Here is a 13,649-nt window from a genome sequence, read left to right on the forward strand (position 1 = left end):
TTCAGTTAACTTCTGCCATGTCACTTAGATGTGATAGTAAAAAAAGGCATGATCAGTCATCTTTGGTTATATCTGATGTAAGAAGAAAATGATCATCAAAATGAAATATTCTACTTTTCACTCTCTGGATTAATTATTTCTCTTAAAAATGAGAAAGATAAGACTTTAAACATTTTTGTTTTGTTTGTTGTTTTGGTTTTTGCTTGTGGTTGTTAAGGCTTAAGCAGTTTCAAACCTGGTTATGTTTTAATAAAGAACGTGATGTTTTTGTTTCATTTGCTTGATGTGTTAAAGTTTTGGCTGTTTCTTTTGATACTCCTTTATAGTCTATTCTAGAAGAGGAAATAGTTCCTCTTAGATTTGTGTTTCAGACTTTTAGACTATTTTATAAGAATCACAGTTAGGATAATTTTTAGTCAGTATGCAGTCCCTGCTATTTACAACTGGAGTTCCTTCCTCTGTAAAGCTAATGTAATAATATGTACCTTGTCAAACTGTTGTGAGGATTAGAAATAAATATTTTATATGTCATACATCTGATGCTCTGAAACAACTAGTGTGTGCTATTGTTAGGATAGAATAGAAGAGGATAACTTTATCCTTTCTAATACTTTGGGTGGTTGGTGGTGGGGAGGTGTCAGAGTTTTTGTGTCAAGCCTTTAACTATGTAGATTAACCAACCCCCTTTTCAGAGGAGTTCTCTAGGGCTTTCAGGTTCTGGAAAATTGATTTATTATGGTCATAGTTAGAAAGTCAATGGGTGTGTGTTTGTGTGTAAAGTAAACCAGATGATCAGTTTATTGCTTTATAAGAGGAGGCTTCCTGTCTAGTGGCCTTAATTTTTACATGGTCAGCAGAACATGACCTTTCACAAGTATTAAAGTGTTTGTGAACACTAACTGATAGAACCTTGACTGACATTTATTGTATGAAGCCAGGGAGGGAAATAAGTGTCTTGAAAATTAAGTATATTTCACAGAGCCTCAATGTCCTTATGCTGTGAGGAATCAAGAAAAGAGCATATGTAACTTGTCATACATCCAGGGTGTATTGATGTCTCTGGACTACATGTTTAAGCCCAGGACACTGCTTGGATATAATCCAGATTTAAAAGAAAATTAATTAATTAATTTTTTTGCTGTGTTGGGTCTTTGTTGCTGTGCGCGGGCTTTCTCTAGTTGCGGCGAGTGGGGGCTCCTCTTCGTTGCGGTGTGCGGGCTTCTCATTGTGGTGGCTTCTTTTGTTGCAGAGCACAGGCTCTAGGTCCACGGGCTTCAGTAGTTGTGGCGTGCGGGCTTAGTAGTTGTGGCGCATGGGCTTAGTTGCTCCGCGGCATGGGGGATCTTCCAGGACCAGGGATCGAACTCCTATCCCCTGCATTGGCAGGCGGATTCTTAACCACTGCACCACCAGGGAAGTCCTTATAATCCAGATTGTATGTAACACGTATAGAAGAATCTTGATTAGCCAAGGGCCTGGTGATAACCAGAGTTCCAAATTTCATTTCTTCTAGGGCAGGTCTGCCTTACTCATTTCTCCAGTCCTAGTTTTTCCACATGCATCTCCTTTCTTTAGCCTTTTGCTTTCTCTTTTATGTAACTGAGCAAGTGCTTGGCCTTCATAAGTCAGGAGGGAAATCTTTATTCTAAGGTTGGAGAGGTAAGTAGGAGTGGTCTGGTTATTCCTTGATTTAGTAATATAATGTTGATTAGTAATGTAATGTTGTAGTCTAATTTATGGTGCACTCTTTTGTGCTTTTAATGGTAAGGGGAGTGGAGGGTTTATGGGATCAATCTTTCTCCAGTGATAGATCTTAGTGGTAGAACTAGTGTTGAGGAATCCCCATTAGCTAAGTTCTGGGTGAACTGTGGGTGTTAACCACCTGGCAGTCCCATAAAAGAGCCTTGAAGAAGCACAAGGCTTGGAAAAGCTTCTGATTTGAGAGGTGTTCACTGATCATCTGCCTGTTTCCCCTTCTATTTCTTAGACTAGTGATAATCTTTTTCTCTTTAAATTTAAGGTTCCTCAGAAAATTTTGAGTAAATGGGAAGCCAGTGTTGGTCTTGCTGAGCAGTATGATGTTCCCAAAGGGTCGAAGAACCGAAAATGTGTCACCAGTTCACTCAAGTTGGACAGTGAGGAGGATATGCCGTTTGAGGACTGTACAAATGACCCTGAATCAGAACATGACCTGTTGCTTAATGGCTGCTTGAAATCTCTGGCTTTTGACTCTGAACATTCTGCAGATGAGAAGGAAAAACCTTGTGCTAAGTCTCTAGCCAGAAAGAGCTCTGATAATCCAAAAAGGACTAGTGTGAAAAAGGGCCACATGCAATTTGAAGCACATAAGGAAGAACGGAGGGGAAAGATTCCAGAGAACCTTGGCCTAAACTTTATTTCTGGGGATGTATCTGATAAGCAGGCCTCTAATGAACTTTCCCGGATAGCAAACAGCCTCACAGGGCCCAGCTCTGCCCCAGGAAGTTTCCTATTTTCTTCTTGTGCAAAAAACACTGCAAAGAAAGAATTTGAGACTTCAAATTGTGACTCTTTACTGGGCTTGTCTGAGGGTGCCTTGCTCTCTAAACGTTCTGGGGAGAAGAAGAAACTCCAGCGAGGTCTGGTGTGTAGTTCAAAAGTGCAGCTCTGCTATATTGGAGCAGGTGATGAAGAAAAGCGAAGTGATTCCATTAGTATCTGTACCACTTCTGATGATGATGGAAGCAGTGATCTGGATCCCATAGATCATAGTTCAGAGTCTGATAATAGTGTCCTTGAAATTGCAGATGCTTTCGATAGAACAGAGAACATGTTACCTGTGCAGAAAAATGAAAAGGTAAAGTATTCTAGGTATCCTGCCACGAACACTAAGGTAAAAGCAAAGCAGAAGACCCTCATTACTAACTCACACACAGACCACTTGATGGATTGTACCAAGACAGTAGAGCCTGGAACTGAGACGTCTCAGGTTAATCTCTCTGATCTTAAAGTATCAACTCTTGTCCGAAAACCCCAATCAGATTTTAGAAATGATGGTCTTTCTCCAAAATTTAACACACCATCAAGCATTTCCAGTGAGAACTCAATAATAAAAGGTGGGGCTACAAATCAAGCTCTGTTACATTCGAAAAGCAAACAGCCCAAGATCCGAAGTATCAAGTGCAAACATAAAGAAAACCCAGTTGTAGTAGAACCGCCTGTTGCAGATGAGGACTGCAGTTTGAAATGCTGCTCTTCTGATACCAAAGGCTCTCCTTTGGCCAGCATTTCCAAAAGTGGGAAAGTGGATGGGCTAAAACTACTGAGCAACATGCATGAGAAAACCAGGGATTCGAGTGACATAGAAACAGCAGTGGTGAAACACGTTCTGTCAGAGTTGAAAGAACTCTCTTATAGATCCTTAAGTGAAGATGTCAGTGACTCCGGAATGTCAAAGCCATCAAAACCATTACTTTTTTCTTCTGCCTCTGGTCAGAATCATATACCTATTGAACCAGACTACAAATTCAGTACATTACTAATGATGTTGAAAGATATGCATGATAGTAAGACCAAGGAGCAACGGTTAATGACTGCTCAGAACTTGGTCTCTTATCGGAGTCCTGGTCTTGGGGACTGTTCTACCAGTAGTCCTGTGGGGGCTTCTAAGGTCTTGGTTTCAGGAGGTTCCACTCACAATTCAGAAAAAAATGGAGATGGCACTCAGGATCCAGTCCGTTCTAGCCCTAGTGGGGGTGACTCTGCACTGTCTGGGGAGCTATCTACCTCCCTACCTGGCTTGGTGTCCGATAAAAGAGACCTCCCTGCTTCTGGCAAAAATCGTTCAAACTGTATTACTAGGCGCAACTGTGGTCGATCAAAGCCATCCAAATTAAGAGATGGTTTTTCAACCCAGATGGGAAAGAACACAGTGAACCGTAAAGCCTTAAAGACAGAGCGCAAAAGAAAACTGAACCAGCTTCCAGCTGTGACTCTTGAGGCTGCACTGCAGGGAGACAGAGAGAGTAGGGGTTCAGAGAATAGCTCCTCCAGAGGTGAGGCAGAAGACCCTGGTAAAGAAGAACCCCTTCAATTAATGGGCCATTTAACAAGTGAAGATGGTACCCATTTTTCCAGTGTTAATTTTGATAATAAAGTCAACCAGTCTGACCCTGATAAAGTTCCTGAAAAAGACCCCTCTTTTGAAAACAGAAAAGGGACAGAGCTGGAGTCTGAAATCATTAGTGAGAATGATGAACCCACTAGTGTAAATCAAGTGGTGCCTAAAAAGCGGTGGCAGCGTTTAAACCAAAGGCGCACTAAACCTCGTAAGCGCACTAACAGATTTAGGGAGAAAGAAAACTCTGAGGGTGCCTTTGGGGTCTTGCTTCCCGCTGACCCTGTAAAGAAGGGAGATGAGTTCCCAGAACAGAGACCTCCTCCTTCGACGAACATACTAGAGGATGCACTGACAGATCCAAATCATGCCGACTGCTTAGATTCAGCTGGGCCACGGTTGAAAGTTTGTGATAAATCCAGTGCCAGCAATGAAGAGGTGGAAAAGGAGCCAGGAATTCCCAGTTTGACCCCTCAGCCTGAGCTCCCTGAACCAGGTAAGGACTCCTGACTGTGAAAGAAAGGGACTAGAGGAAGTGATGATAATGATACCCTTCTGAAGTTGGTCTGTTTTCATGGAAGGCCTAAGTGTAAGTTGGGAGGGAAGGATTATCACTTGAAGTGAAGAAAGGACTTTATGTAGAAGGATCTGAATTTTGAGGACCAGGTTTCCATATACTTTCAGAAATTGTTTTACCAAGAAGCTCTTTTTTCTTTTGCTTTTATTGAGTCTCAAGAACATTTTGTTCCTGCTCCCCATTTCCTACCTTTTTCAATCTGTGAACTTTTGGGGACTCAATTTGGTATTGTAAGTATTAAGGAAGGTCCTCCTGTTATGTAGACAAAGGGGACGTGCTTTTGAAAAAGTGTAAGTGTTCTGTAGTACTTATTTGAAGGCCTTAGATGTCTTGCATCCCTTCTGGAATGAGGTTTGAGAATAAATTTTTAAAAATATGAAGTACTAGGGTATCCTTCCTTAGCAGCAGAGGGAAAACAGCAGGAGTCTTTCAAAATATAATATTATACAATATTGTTATTGAGGATAAAACTGCCTTTCCTTAAACATAAGTTTTCAATGTTGTTTACCATAGTAGATTCTAACAGCTTTATTGAAACATAATTCACTGACCATAAAATTCACCTGTTGAAAGTTTATATACTTCAGTGGTTTTTTAGTATACTCAGAGACTTGTGCATCTATAAACATGATTAATTTTGGAACATTTGCATCACCCCAAAAAGAAACCTTGTACCCTTTCTCAATCTCCCTTCATTTCTCCCCAATCTATAGATTTGCCTGTTCTGTACATTTCATGTAAATGGAATCATACAATATGTGGTACTTTGTTTTTTTTACTTAGCATGTGTATCAACGCTTTATTTTTATTGTGGTAAAAAACACATGAATTCACCCTCTGAACAAGTTTAAAGTGTATATTACAGTATTAACTGTATGCACATTGTTGTATATAACACCATTTATTGAAGAGACTATCTTTTCCGCATTGTGAAGTCTTAGCACCCTTGTCAAAGATAATTTGACCATACATGTAAGGGCTTGTTTCTGGGCCCTCTATTTTGTTTCATTATCTATATGTTTGTCTTCATGGTAATATCGTATTTTTTTTTGTTTTTAATTACACTTATTTATTTAATATTTTTGGCTGTGTTGGGTCTCTGTTGCTGCGCGCAGGCTTTTCTCTAGTTGCGACGAGCAGGGGCTACTCTTCGTTGTGGTGCATGGGCTTCTCATTGGGTGGCTTCTCTTGTTGCAGAGCACGGGCTCTAGGCACATAGGCTTCAGTAGTTGTGGCACTTGGGCTCAGTAGTTGTGGCTCACAGACTCTAGAGCGCAGGCTCAGTAGTTGTGGCACACGGGCTTAGTTGCTCCATGGCATGTGGGATCTTCCCAGACCAGGGCTCGAACCTGTGTCCCCTGCATTGGCAGGTGGATTCTTAACCACTGCGCCACCAGGGAAGTCCTATCATATTGTTTTGATTACTGTGGCTTTGTAACATGTTTTGAAAACACAGTGTGTGAGTCCTCCATCTTTGTTCTTTGTCAAGATTATTTTGACTATTTGGGGTCCTTTGAGATTTCCTGTGAATTTTAGGATGTCTTTTTTCTATTTCTGCAAAAAATGCCATTGGGATTTTGATAGAGCAGTGAATCTGAAGATCGCTTGAGTAGTATGGACATTTTGTTAATGTTAAGTCTTTGAATCCATGAACACAGGATGTCTTTCCATTTATTTGTGTTTTTAATTTCTTCCAGCAATGTTTTATAGTTTAAGTGCCCAACTCTTTCACTTCCTTGGTTAAGTTTATTCCTAAGCGTTTTTATTCTTTTTTATGCTATTATAAGTGGGATTGTTTTCTTAATTTCCTTTTTGAATTGTTCATTATTAGTGTGTAGAAACAACTGATTTTTAAAATAAATAAATAAATAAATAAATTTATTTATTGATTTTTAAAATAAATTTATTTATTTATTTATTTATGGCTGCATTGGGTCTCCGTTGCTGTGTGTGGGCTGTCTCTAGTTGCGGTGAGCAGGGGCCACTCTTCATTGAGGTACGCGGGCTTCTCATTGCACTGGTTTCTCTTGTTGCGGAGCATGGGCTCTAGGTGCGTGGGCTTCAGTAGTTGTGACATGTGGGCTCAGTAGTTGTGGCTCATGGGTTCTAGAGTACATGCTCAGTAGTTGGGGAGGATGGGCTTAGTTGCTCCGCGGCATGTGGAATCTTTCCAGACCAGGGCTCAAACCTGTGTCCCCTGCATTGGCAGGCAGATTTTTAACCACTGTGGAAGTCCCACAAGTGATGTTTGAATGTTGATTTTTTTACTGAATCCATTTATTATTCTTACAGCTTTTTTGTGGAATCTTTAGGGTTTTCTTTACATTAGGTCATGCCATCTATGAACAGAGATCATTTTACTTTTCCCTTTCCAATTTGGATGCCTTTTATTTCTAATTCTTGCCTAATTGGACTTCTAGTATTGTGTTAAATAGAAGTGTCAAGAATGGGCATTCTTAGAGAAAAAGCTTTCAGTCTTTCACCATGGACTGTCGTGTTAGCTGTGGGATTTTCATAAATGACCTTTATTTTAGATTATTTCCTTCTGTTTCTAGTTGAGTGTTTTTTATCAGGAAAATGTGTTGAATTTAGTCAAGCCTTTCTGCATCAATTGAGATGGTCATGTGATTTTCTTCCTTCTTTTAATGTGTTGTATTACATTTATTGATTTTTGTATGTTGAACCATCCTTCCATCCCAGGAATGAGTCCCACTTGGTCATGGTGTATAATCCTTTTAAAGTGCTGCTGTTGAATTCAGTTTGCTAATTTGGTGAGAATTTTTGTGTAAGTGTTCATAAGGGATATTGGTATGTCTTTTTAAAAAAATTTTTTTTATTAACGTGTATTTGTCTGGCTCCCCCGTCTTCCATTTTTTGGAAGAGTTTGAGAAGGCTCGGCATTAATTCTTATTTAAATGCTTGGTAGAATTCTCTAGTGGAGGCATCTGATCCTGGGGCTCTTCTTTCTTGGGAAGTTTTTGATGACTGATTTAATCTCCTTACTATAGGTTTTCTATTTCTTCATGATTGAGTCTGGGTGGATTGCATGTTTCTAGAAATTTATCCAACTCTTGTAGGTTATCCAGTTTGTTAGCATATAATTGTTCATAGTAGTCTCTTAAAATTCTGTTTCTGTGGCTTCCATTGAAATGTCTTCTCTAATTTCTGGTTTTCATTATTTGTGTCTCCCTCGCTCTTTCCATCTAGCTAAAGGCTTGTCAATTTTGTTGATTTTTAAAAAACAAACTCTTAGTTTTGTTTGTATTTTTAAAAAATTCTCTATTTTGGTTATTTCTGCTGTAATATTTATTACTTCTTTCCCTTTGCAAATAAACTTTGTGCTTATTCTTTTTCTTATTCCTTGAGTGTAAAGTTAGGTTGTTGATTTGAGGTCTTTTTTCTTTATGTACGCACTTCGTGCTGTAAACTTCCCTTTTAGTACTTCTTTTTGCTACATCCCATAAGTTTTAGTATATTGTGTTATTGTTTCCATTTGTCTCAGAGTATGTTCTAATTTGAGGGAGGAGATTTCTTCTCTGACCAATTTATTGTTCAAGAGTGTTAATTTCCACATATTTGTGAATTTTTTATTTCCCAACTGCTCTTCATTTTTAATTTCATTCCATTGTGATTGGAAAAGATACTTGGTATGATTTCAGTATTTTTAAATTTGTTAAGACTTGTTTTGTGATCTATTATGTGATCTATCTTGGAAAATGTTTCCTGTGTGTTTGAGAAGAATGTGTATTCTGCTGCTATAAGGTTGAGTGTTCTGTATTTGCCTGTTAGGTCAGGTTGGTCTACAGTGATGTTCAAGTTCTCTGTTTTTCATATTGATCTTCTGTCTGGTTGTTCTCTTCATTATTGAAAGCAGAATATTAAACTCTTTTAAAAAATATTTATTTATTTTGGTTATGCCAGGTCTTAGTTGTGGCTCACGGGCTCCTTAGTTGTGGCATGGGAACTCTTAGGTGTGGCATGGGAACTCTTATTTGCAGCATGCATATGGGATCTAGTTCCCTGACCAGGGATCGAACCTGGGCCCCCTGTGTTGGGAGCGTGGAGTCTTAGCCACTGTTTCACCAGAGAAGTCCCTAAATTCTACTGTTATTGTTTTACTGTCTGTTTCTTCTTTCATTTCTGTTACTGTTTGCTTCATATATTTGTGTGTTCTGATGTTACATACATATTTATTTTTGATTGTTTATGATTGTTATCTTTTAAAATATGTTTATAATTGTTTATTTTCCAGGTAAATTGATTCTTTTATCATTATATAATGTCCTTATTTGCCTCTAGAGATAGTATTGGCTCAAGTCTATTTTTTCCATTTATGGCTACCTCTGTTCTCGTTTACATGTAATATCCTTCATCCTTTTGGTTTCAGTCTATATGTCTTTACATCTAAGGTGATGTTATCTTGTAGAAAGAATATAGTTGCATCTTGTTTTTTTCAGTCCATTTAGCCACGCTATGTCTTTTGATTGAGCATTTTAACCCATTTACATTCAAATTATTGACAGGGAAGGACTTATTGCCATTTTAATTGTTTTCTGTTTTGCAGCTAATCTGTCCCTCTATCTCTCTTGCAGCCCTCCTTTGTATTTCTTTGATTTTTTTATATTGATATACTTTGATTTCTTTCTGATTTTATCTTCTGTAGGCATTTTCTTTGTGGTTACCATGGGGCTTACATAAAACATTTTATAGTTATAGCAAACTGTTTGGAGCTGTTAACAATGTAACTTCAATTGTGTACAAAAACTCTACTCTTGGGGCTTCCCTGGTGGTGCAGTGGTTGAGAGTCCGCCTGCCGATGCAGGGGACGCGGGTTCATGTCCCTGTCTGGGAAGATCCCACATGCCGCGGAGCGGCTGGGCCCGTGATCCATGGCTGCTGAGCCTGCGTGTCCAGAGCTTGTGCTCCGCAACGGGAGAGGCCAGAACGGTGAGAGGCCCGTGTACCGCAAAAAAACAAAAAACTCTTTTACATCTTCCCATTCCCACTTTGTTATTGATGTCACAAATTACATGTATTCATTAACATAGTTTTATAATTATAGTTATTACTTGTTTTTGTCTTTTAAATTCAATACCAGACTTAAAAATGCTTTATATGCCACCATTATAGTATTAAAGTATTGTATTGGTCTATATATTTACCTTTATCAGCTATTTTTATTTTATATGCCTTGGTGTTGCTGCCTAATGGCCTTTTTTTGTGTGTGTCCACGTGGTTTGTGGGCCTCTCACTGCTGTGGCCTCTGCCATTGCGGAGCACAGGCTCCGGACATGCAGGCTCAGCGGCTATGGCCCATGGGCCCAGCCACTCCGCGCCATGTGGGATCCTCCCGGACCAGGGCACGAACCGGCGTCCCCTGCATCGGCAGGCGGACCCTCAACCACTGCGCCACCAGGGAAGCCGCCCCCCTAATGGCCTTTTGTTTCAACTTTTAGGACTCCCTTTAGCATTTTTTTGTAAAGCAGATCTAGTGGTTATGAACTCAGCTTTTGTTTTACATTTTAAAAAAATTTATTTAATTTATAGTTTTGGCTGTGTCAAGTCCTTTTTTAAAAAAAATAAATTTATTTATTTTATTTTTTGGCTGCTCTGGGTCTTTGTTGCGGCGAGCGGGGGCTACTCTTTGTTGCTGTGCGCAGACTTATTGCAGTGGTTTCTTGTTGCAGAGCATGGGCTCTAGGTATGCGGGCTTCAGTAGTTGTGGCATGTGGGCTCAGTAGTTGTGACACTTGGGCTCAGTAGTTGTGGCTCGCGGACTTAGTTGCTCCATGGCATGTGGGATCTTCCCGCACCAGGGCTCGAACCCATGTCCTGCATTGGCAGGTGGATTCTTAACCACTGCGCCACCAGGGAAGTTCATGTCAGGTCTTAGTTGTGCCATGCAGGGTCTTCGTTGAGGCGTGTGAGATCTTTAGTTGTGGCACGCAGGCTCTTCGTTGTGGCACCGGACTTCTCTCTAGTTGTGGTGTGTGGGTTTTCTCTCTCTAGTTGTGTGTGGGCTCTGTAGTTGCGGTACACGGGCTCTCTTGTTGAGGTGCTCGAGCTCAGCAGTTCTTATGTGTGGGCTTAGTTGCCCTGCAGTATGTGGGATCCTAGTTCCCTGACCAGGGATTGAACCTGTGTCCCTTGCATTGGAAGGCGGATTCTTTACCACTGGACCACCAGGGAAGTCCCGGCTTTTGTTTTAGAAAATTCATTTCATCTTCATTTTTGAAGGACAGTTTTCCAGATTATAGTAATCTTGGTTGGAAGTTTTTAAATTTTAGCACTTTGAATATATCATGCCACTCTCTTCTGGCCTGTAAGGTTTCCACTGATAATCTAATGTGAGTTCCCTTGTCCTTGACTAGTTGCTTTTCTCACTTCTTTCAAGATTCTCTCTTTGTCTTGGTCTTTTGATAGTTTGATTATAATGTGTCTCACTGTGGGCCTCTTTGAGTTCATTCTGGCTGGAGATCTTCAGCTTCTGATATGGGATGGCCCATTTCCTTTTTCAGATTTGGGAAAATTTTGACCATAATTTATTCAAATTCTCTCCTCCTTTTGGAACTCTCTTAATGTGTGTATTGGTTTGCTTCAATTTTTTTTCTTTTTTCTTCTCTGACTTGATAATTTCAAATGACTTGTGTTTGAGTTTGCTGATTCTGTCCTATGCTTAAGTCTGTTGTTTAATCTCTCTATTGAATTTTTCAATTCAGTTATTATGTCCTTAACTCCAGAATTTCTGTTTGGTTCCTTTTTATAGTTTCTGTCTTGTTGATACTCTCAGTTGTTCATGTTACTGTTTTCATGGTTTCTTTTAGTTTTCCGTGTTTTCTTGTAGATCATTGAGCTTCCTTAATACAATTATTTTGAATTCTTTCCCATAATTCATAGATCTCTGTTAGTTTCTGGAGATTTATTTTGATCCTTTGGGCCATGTTTCCTAGTTTCTTCATGTACTTCATGAGTTTTTTCCCCTGAGTTTTTTGGGTTTTGTCTTTGTTTTTGGCTGTGCCACGCAGCATGTAGGAATCTTAGTTCAACCAGGGATTGAACTCGTGCCCCCGTAGTAGAAGCTCGCAGTCTCAACCACTGGACCACCAGGGAAGTCCCCTTCCCCTGAGTTTTGTGAGTTTGACACTGGCTTCATACAGGGGAAGACTCACCAATCAGCTTGGCTAGAGATTCTGGGGACCTCTGGAACCTTTTTTGGAGGATGGGCTTCTCTGGGCCTGTGTGTGTAATTTCCTAATTAGAGAGGTTTGTCCATTTCTTTTTCAGGAGCTCGTAATCTCTTGCTTCTTCTAGTGTTTTTCTGCAGTACTGAAGGTTAGCCATTGCTACTGCAACAAGCTTTCTCACTCTCTTTAATTCTCAGTGGTGCCTAGGTATCTGAAGCATGTTGGCTCTCTGTCAGCTCCCAGAAGCAGGCAAAACAGATACTAGTCCCTTGGGCAGTTTTCTAAAAATCTGGATTGCCAAATGCTCCCTTCTTCTCCCTTTGTAGAGAGAAGCCAAGAGTTGAGTGCCTTCTCCCAATCTTACCAAGCCCTGCTGGCCTCCATCTGTGTCACTACAGGCCCTCTGGTTCCACAACATGCTGCCCAGTGTTTCATTTGTTTTCAGTGCCCCGGGGAGTCCAAACTGTGTGGCTTCTGTTTGTGCTCCCAGTCAGGTTAGACAGAAACTGGCCCCTTGGGAAGCCCTATGAAAAGCTGGAATTTTGAACATCCCCACCTCCATTCCCCAGCTTTGAGGGGGAGCTCAGCTGTGCTTGCTTTCTGAGTGGCAATCTCAGATAAAGTGAATTGGCTCTTGTAATCCATTTCAGTGCTATTGTTCTTGGCTTTGCACTTGCCCTGGGGTATTGTAACTTCTTAACTGATTTCTAGAGTACTCATAAAGGTATTTTGATGCATATATTGTTAGTTTGGTATCTCTGTGAGGGAAATAATGTGGGGACTTTCTATTCTGCCAGCTTGCTGTTGTCTGCTCTTGCTTCATGCCTTTTTAATGCCAAATAATATTCCAGTGTACAAATAAACCATGTTTTATTTATTGTTTCATCAACTGATCAACATTTGGATTGTTTTTACTTTTTGGCCTTTATGAATAATGCTGTTATGAACATTCGTGTGCAGTGTTTTGTGTGGAAGTGTTTTTATTTTTACTGTATACCTAGGAGTGGAATTCCTGGGTCATTTGGTAATTATATGTATAAGTTTTGAGGAACTGCCAGAATGTTCAGTAGTTGTGGCACGTGGGCTCAGTAGTTGTGGTGCTCGTGCTTAGTTGCTCCATGGCATGTGGTCTTCCCAGACCAGGGATCAAACCCGTGCCCCCTGCATTGGCAGGCGGACTCTCAACCACTGTGCCACCAGGGAAGCCCTGCTTGTTTTTTAATTGGGCTATTTGTCTTTTTATTATTGAATTGTAAGAATTCTTTACATGGTCTAGATATAAGTCCATTATTAGATATGATTTGCATATACTTTCTCCTGTGGGTTTACCTTTTATATTCTTGATTATATATTTTGAAGCACAGAAGTTCTTAATTTTGATGAAGTCTGGTTTGTCTGTTTTTTCTTTGATTCCTTGTGCTTTTGGTGTCATACCTAAGTACCCATTGCCTAATCCAGTTGTCTAAGCACCATTTGTAGAAAAGGGTATTCTTTCACCATTGAATGGTCATGGCACCCTATTTGAAAATCTTTTGACCATAAATGTGATGGTTTATTTCTGGGCTCTCAGTTATTTTTTATTGATATGTATGTGTGTCTTTATGCCAGTACCACAAAGTCTTAATCTTTGTAGTAATTAATTATTGTAGCTTTGAAATCAGAAAGTGCAAGTCCTCCAACTTTATCTTTTTTCAAGATTGTTTCGGCTTTGCATTTCTGTATTTATTTTAGGAGTTTCTTATCTTTTCTGCCAAAAAGCCAGCTGGAATTTAGATAGGGGTTGTGCTGAATC

At 39.9% G+C, this 13,649-nt stretch overlaps 1 protein-coding gene across 7 annotated transcripts in view; it reads left to right on the plus strand.

Moving 5' to 3' along the window:
* The window catches only part of NSD1 (nuclear receptor binding SET domain protein 1), a 136,398-nt gene that overhangs the window by 59,755 nt on the left and 62,994 nt on the right, over positions 1-13,649 (plus strand). For all 7 annotated transcript variants that reach the window (XM_027098286.1, XM_027098289.1, XM_027098290.1 and 4 more), the window contains one exon: positions 2,021-4,592. In XM_027098286.1, the coding sequence (XP_026954087.1) occupies positions 2,021-4,592 (2,572 nt within the window). The remainder of the gene's footprint in view (positions 1-2,020; positions 4,593-13,649) is intronic.

The sequence above is a fragment of the Aethalodelphis obliquidens genome, unplaced genomic scaffold, assembly GCF_003676395.1.
Source record: "Aethalodelphis obliquidens isolate GAN/ISIS:26980383/991018 unplaced genomic scaffold, ASM367639v1 scaffold121, whole genome shotgun sequence".
Taxonomy (NCBI): Eukaryota; Metazoa; Chordata; class Mammalia; order Artiodactyla; family Delphinidae; genus Aethalodelphis; species Aethalodelphis obliquidens.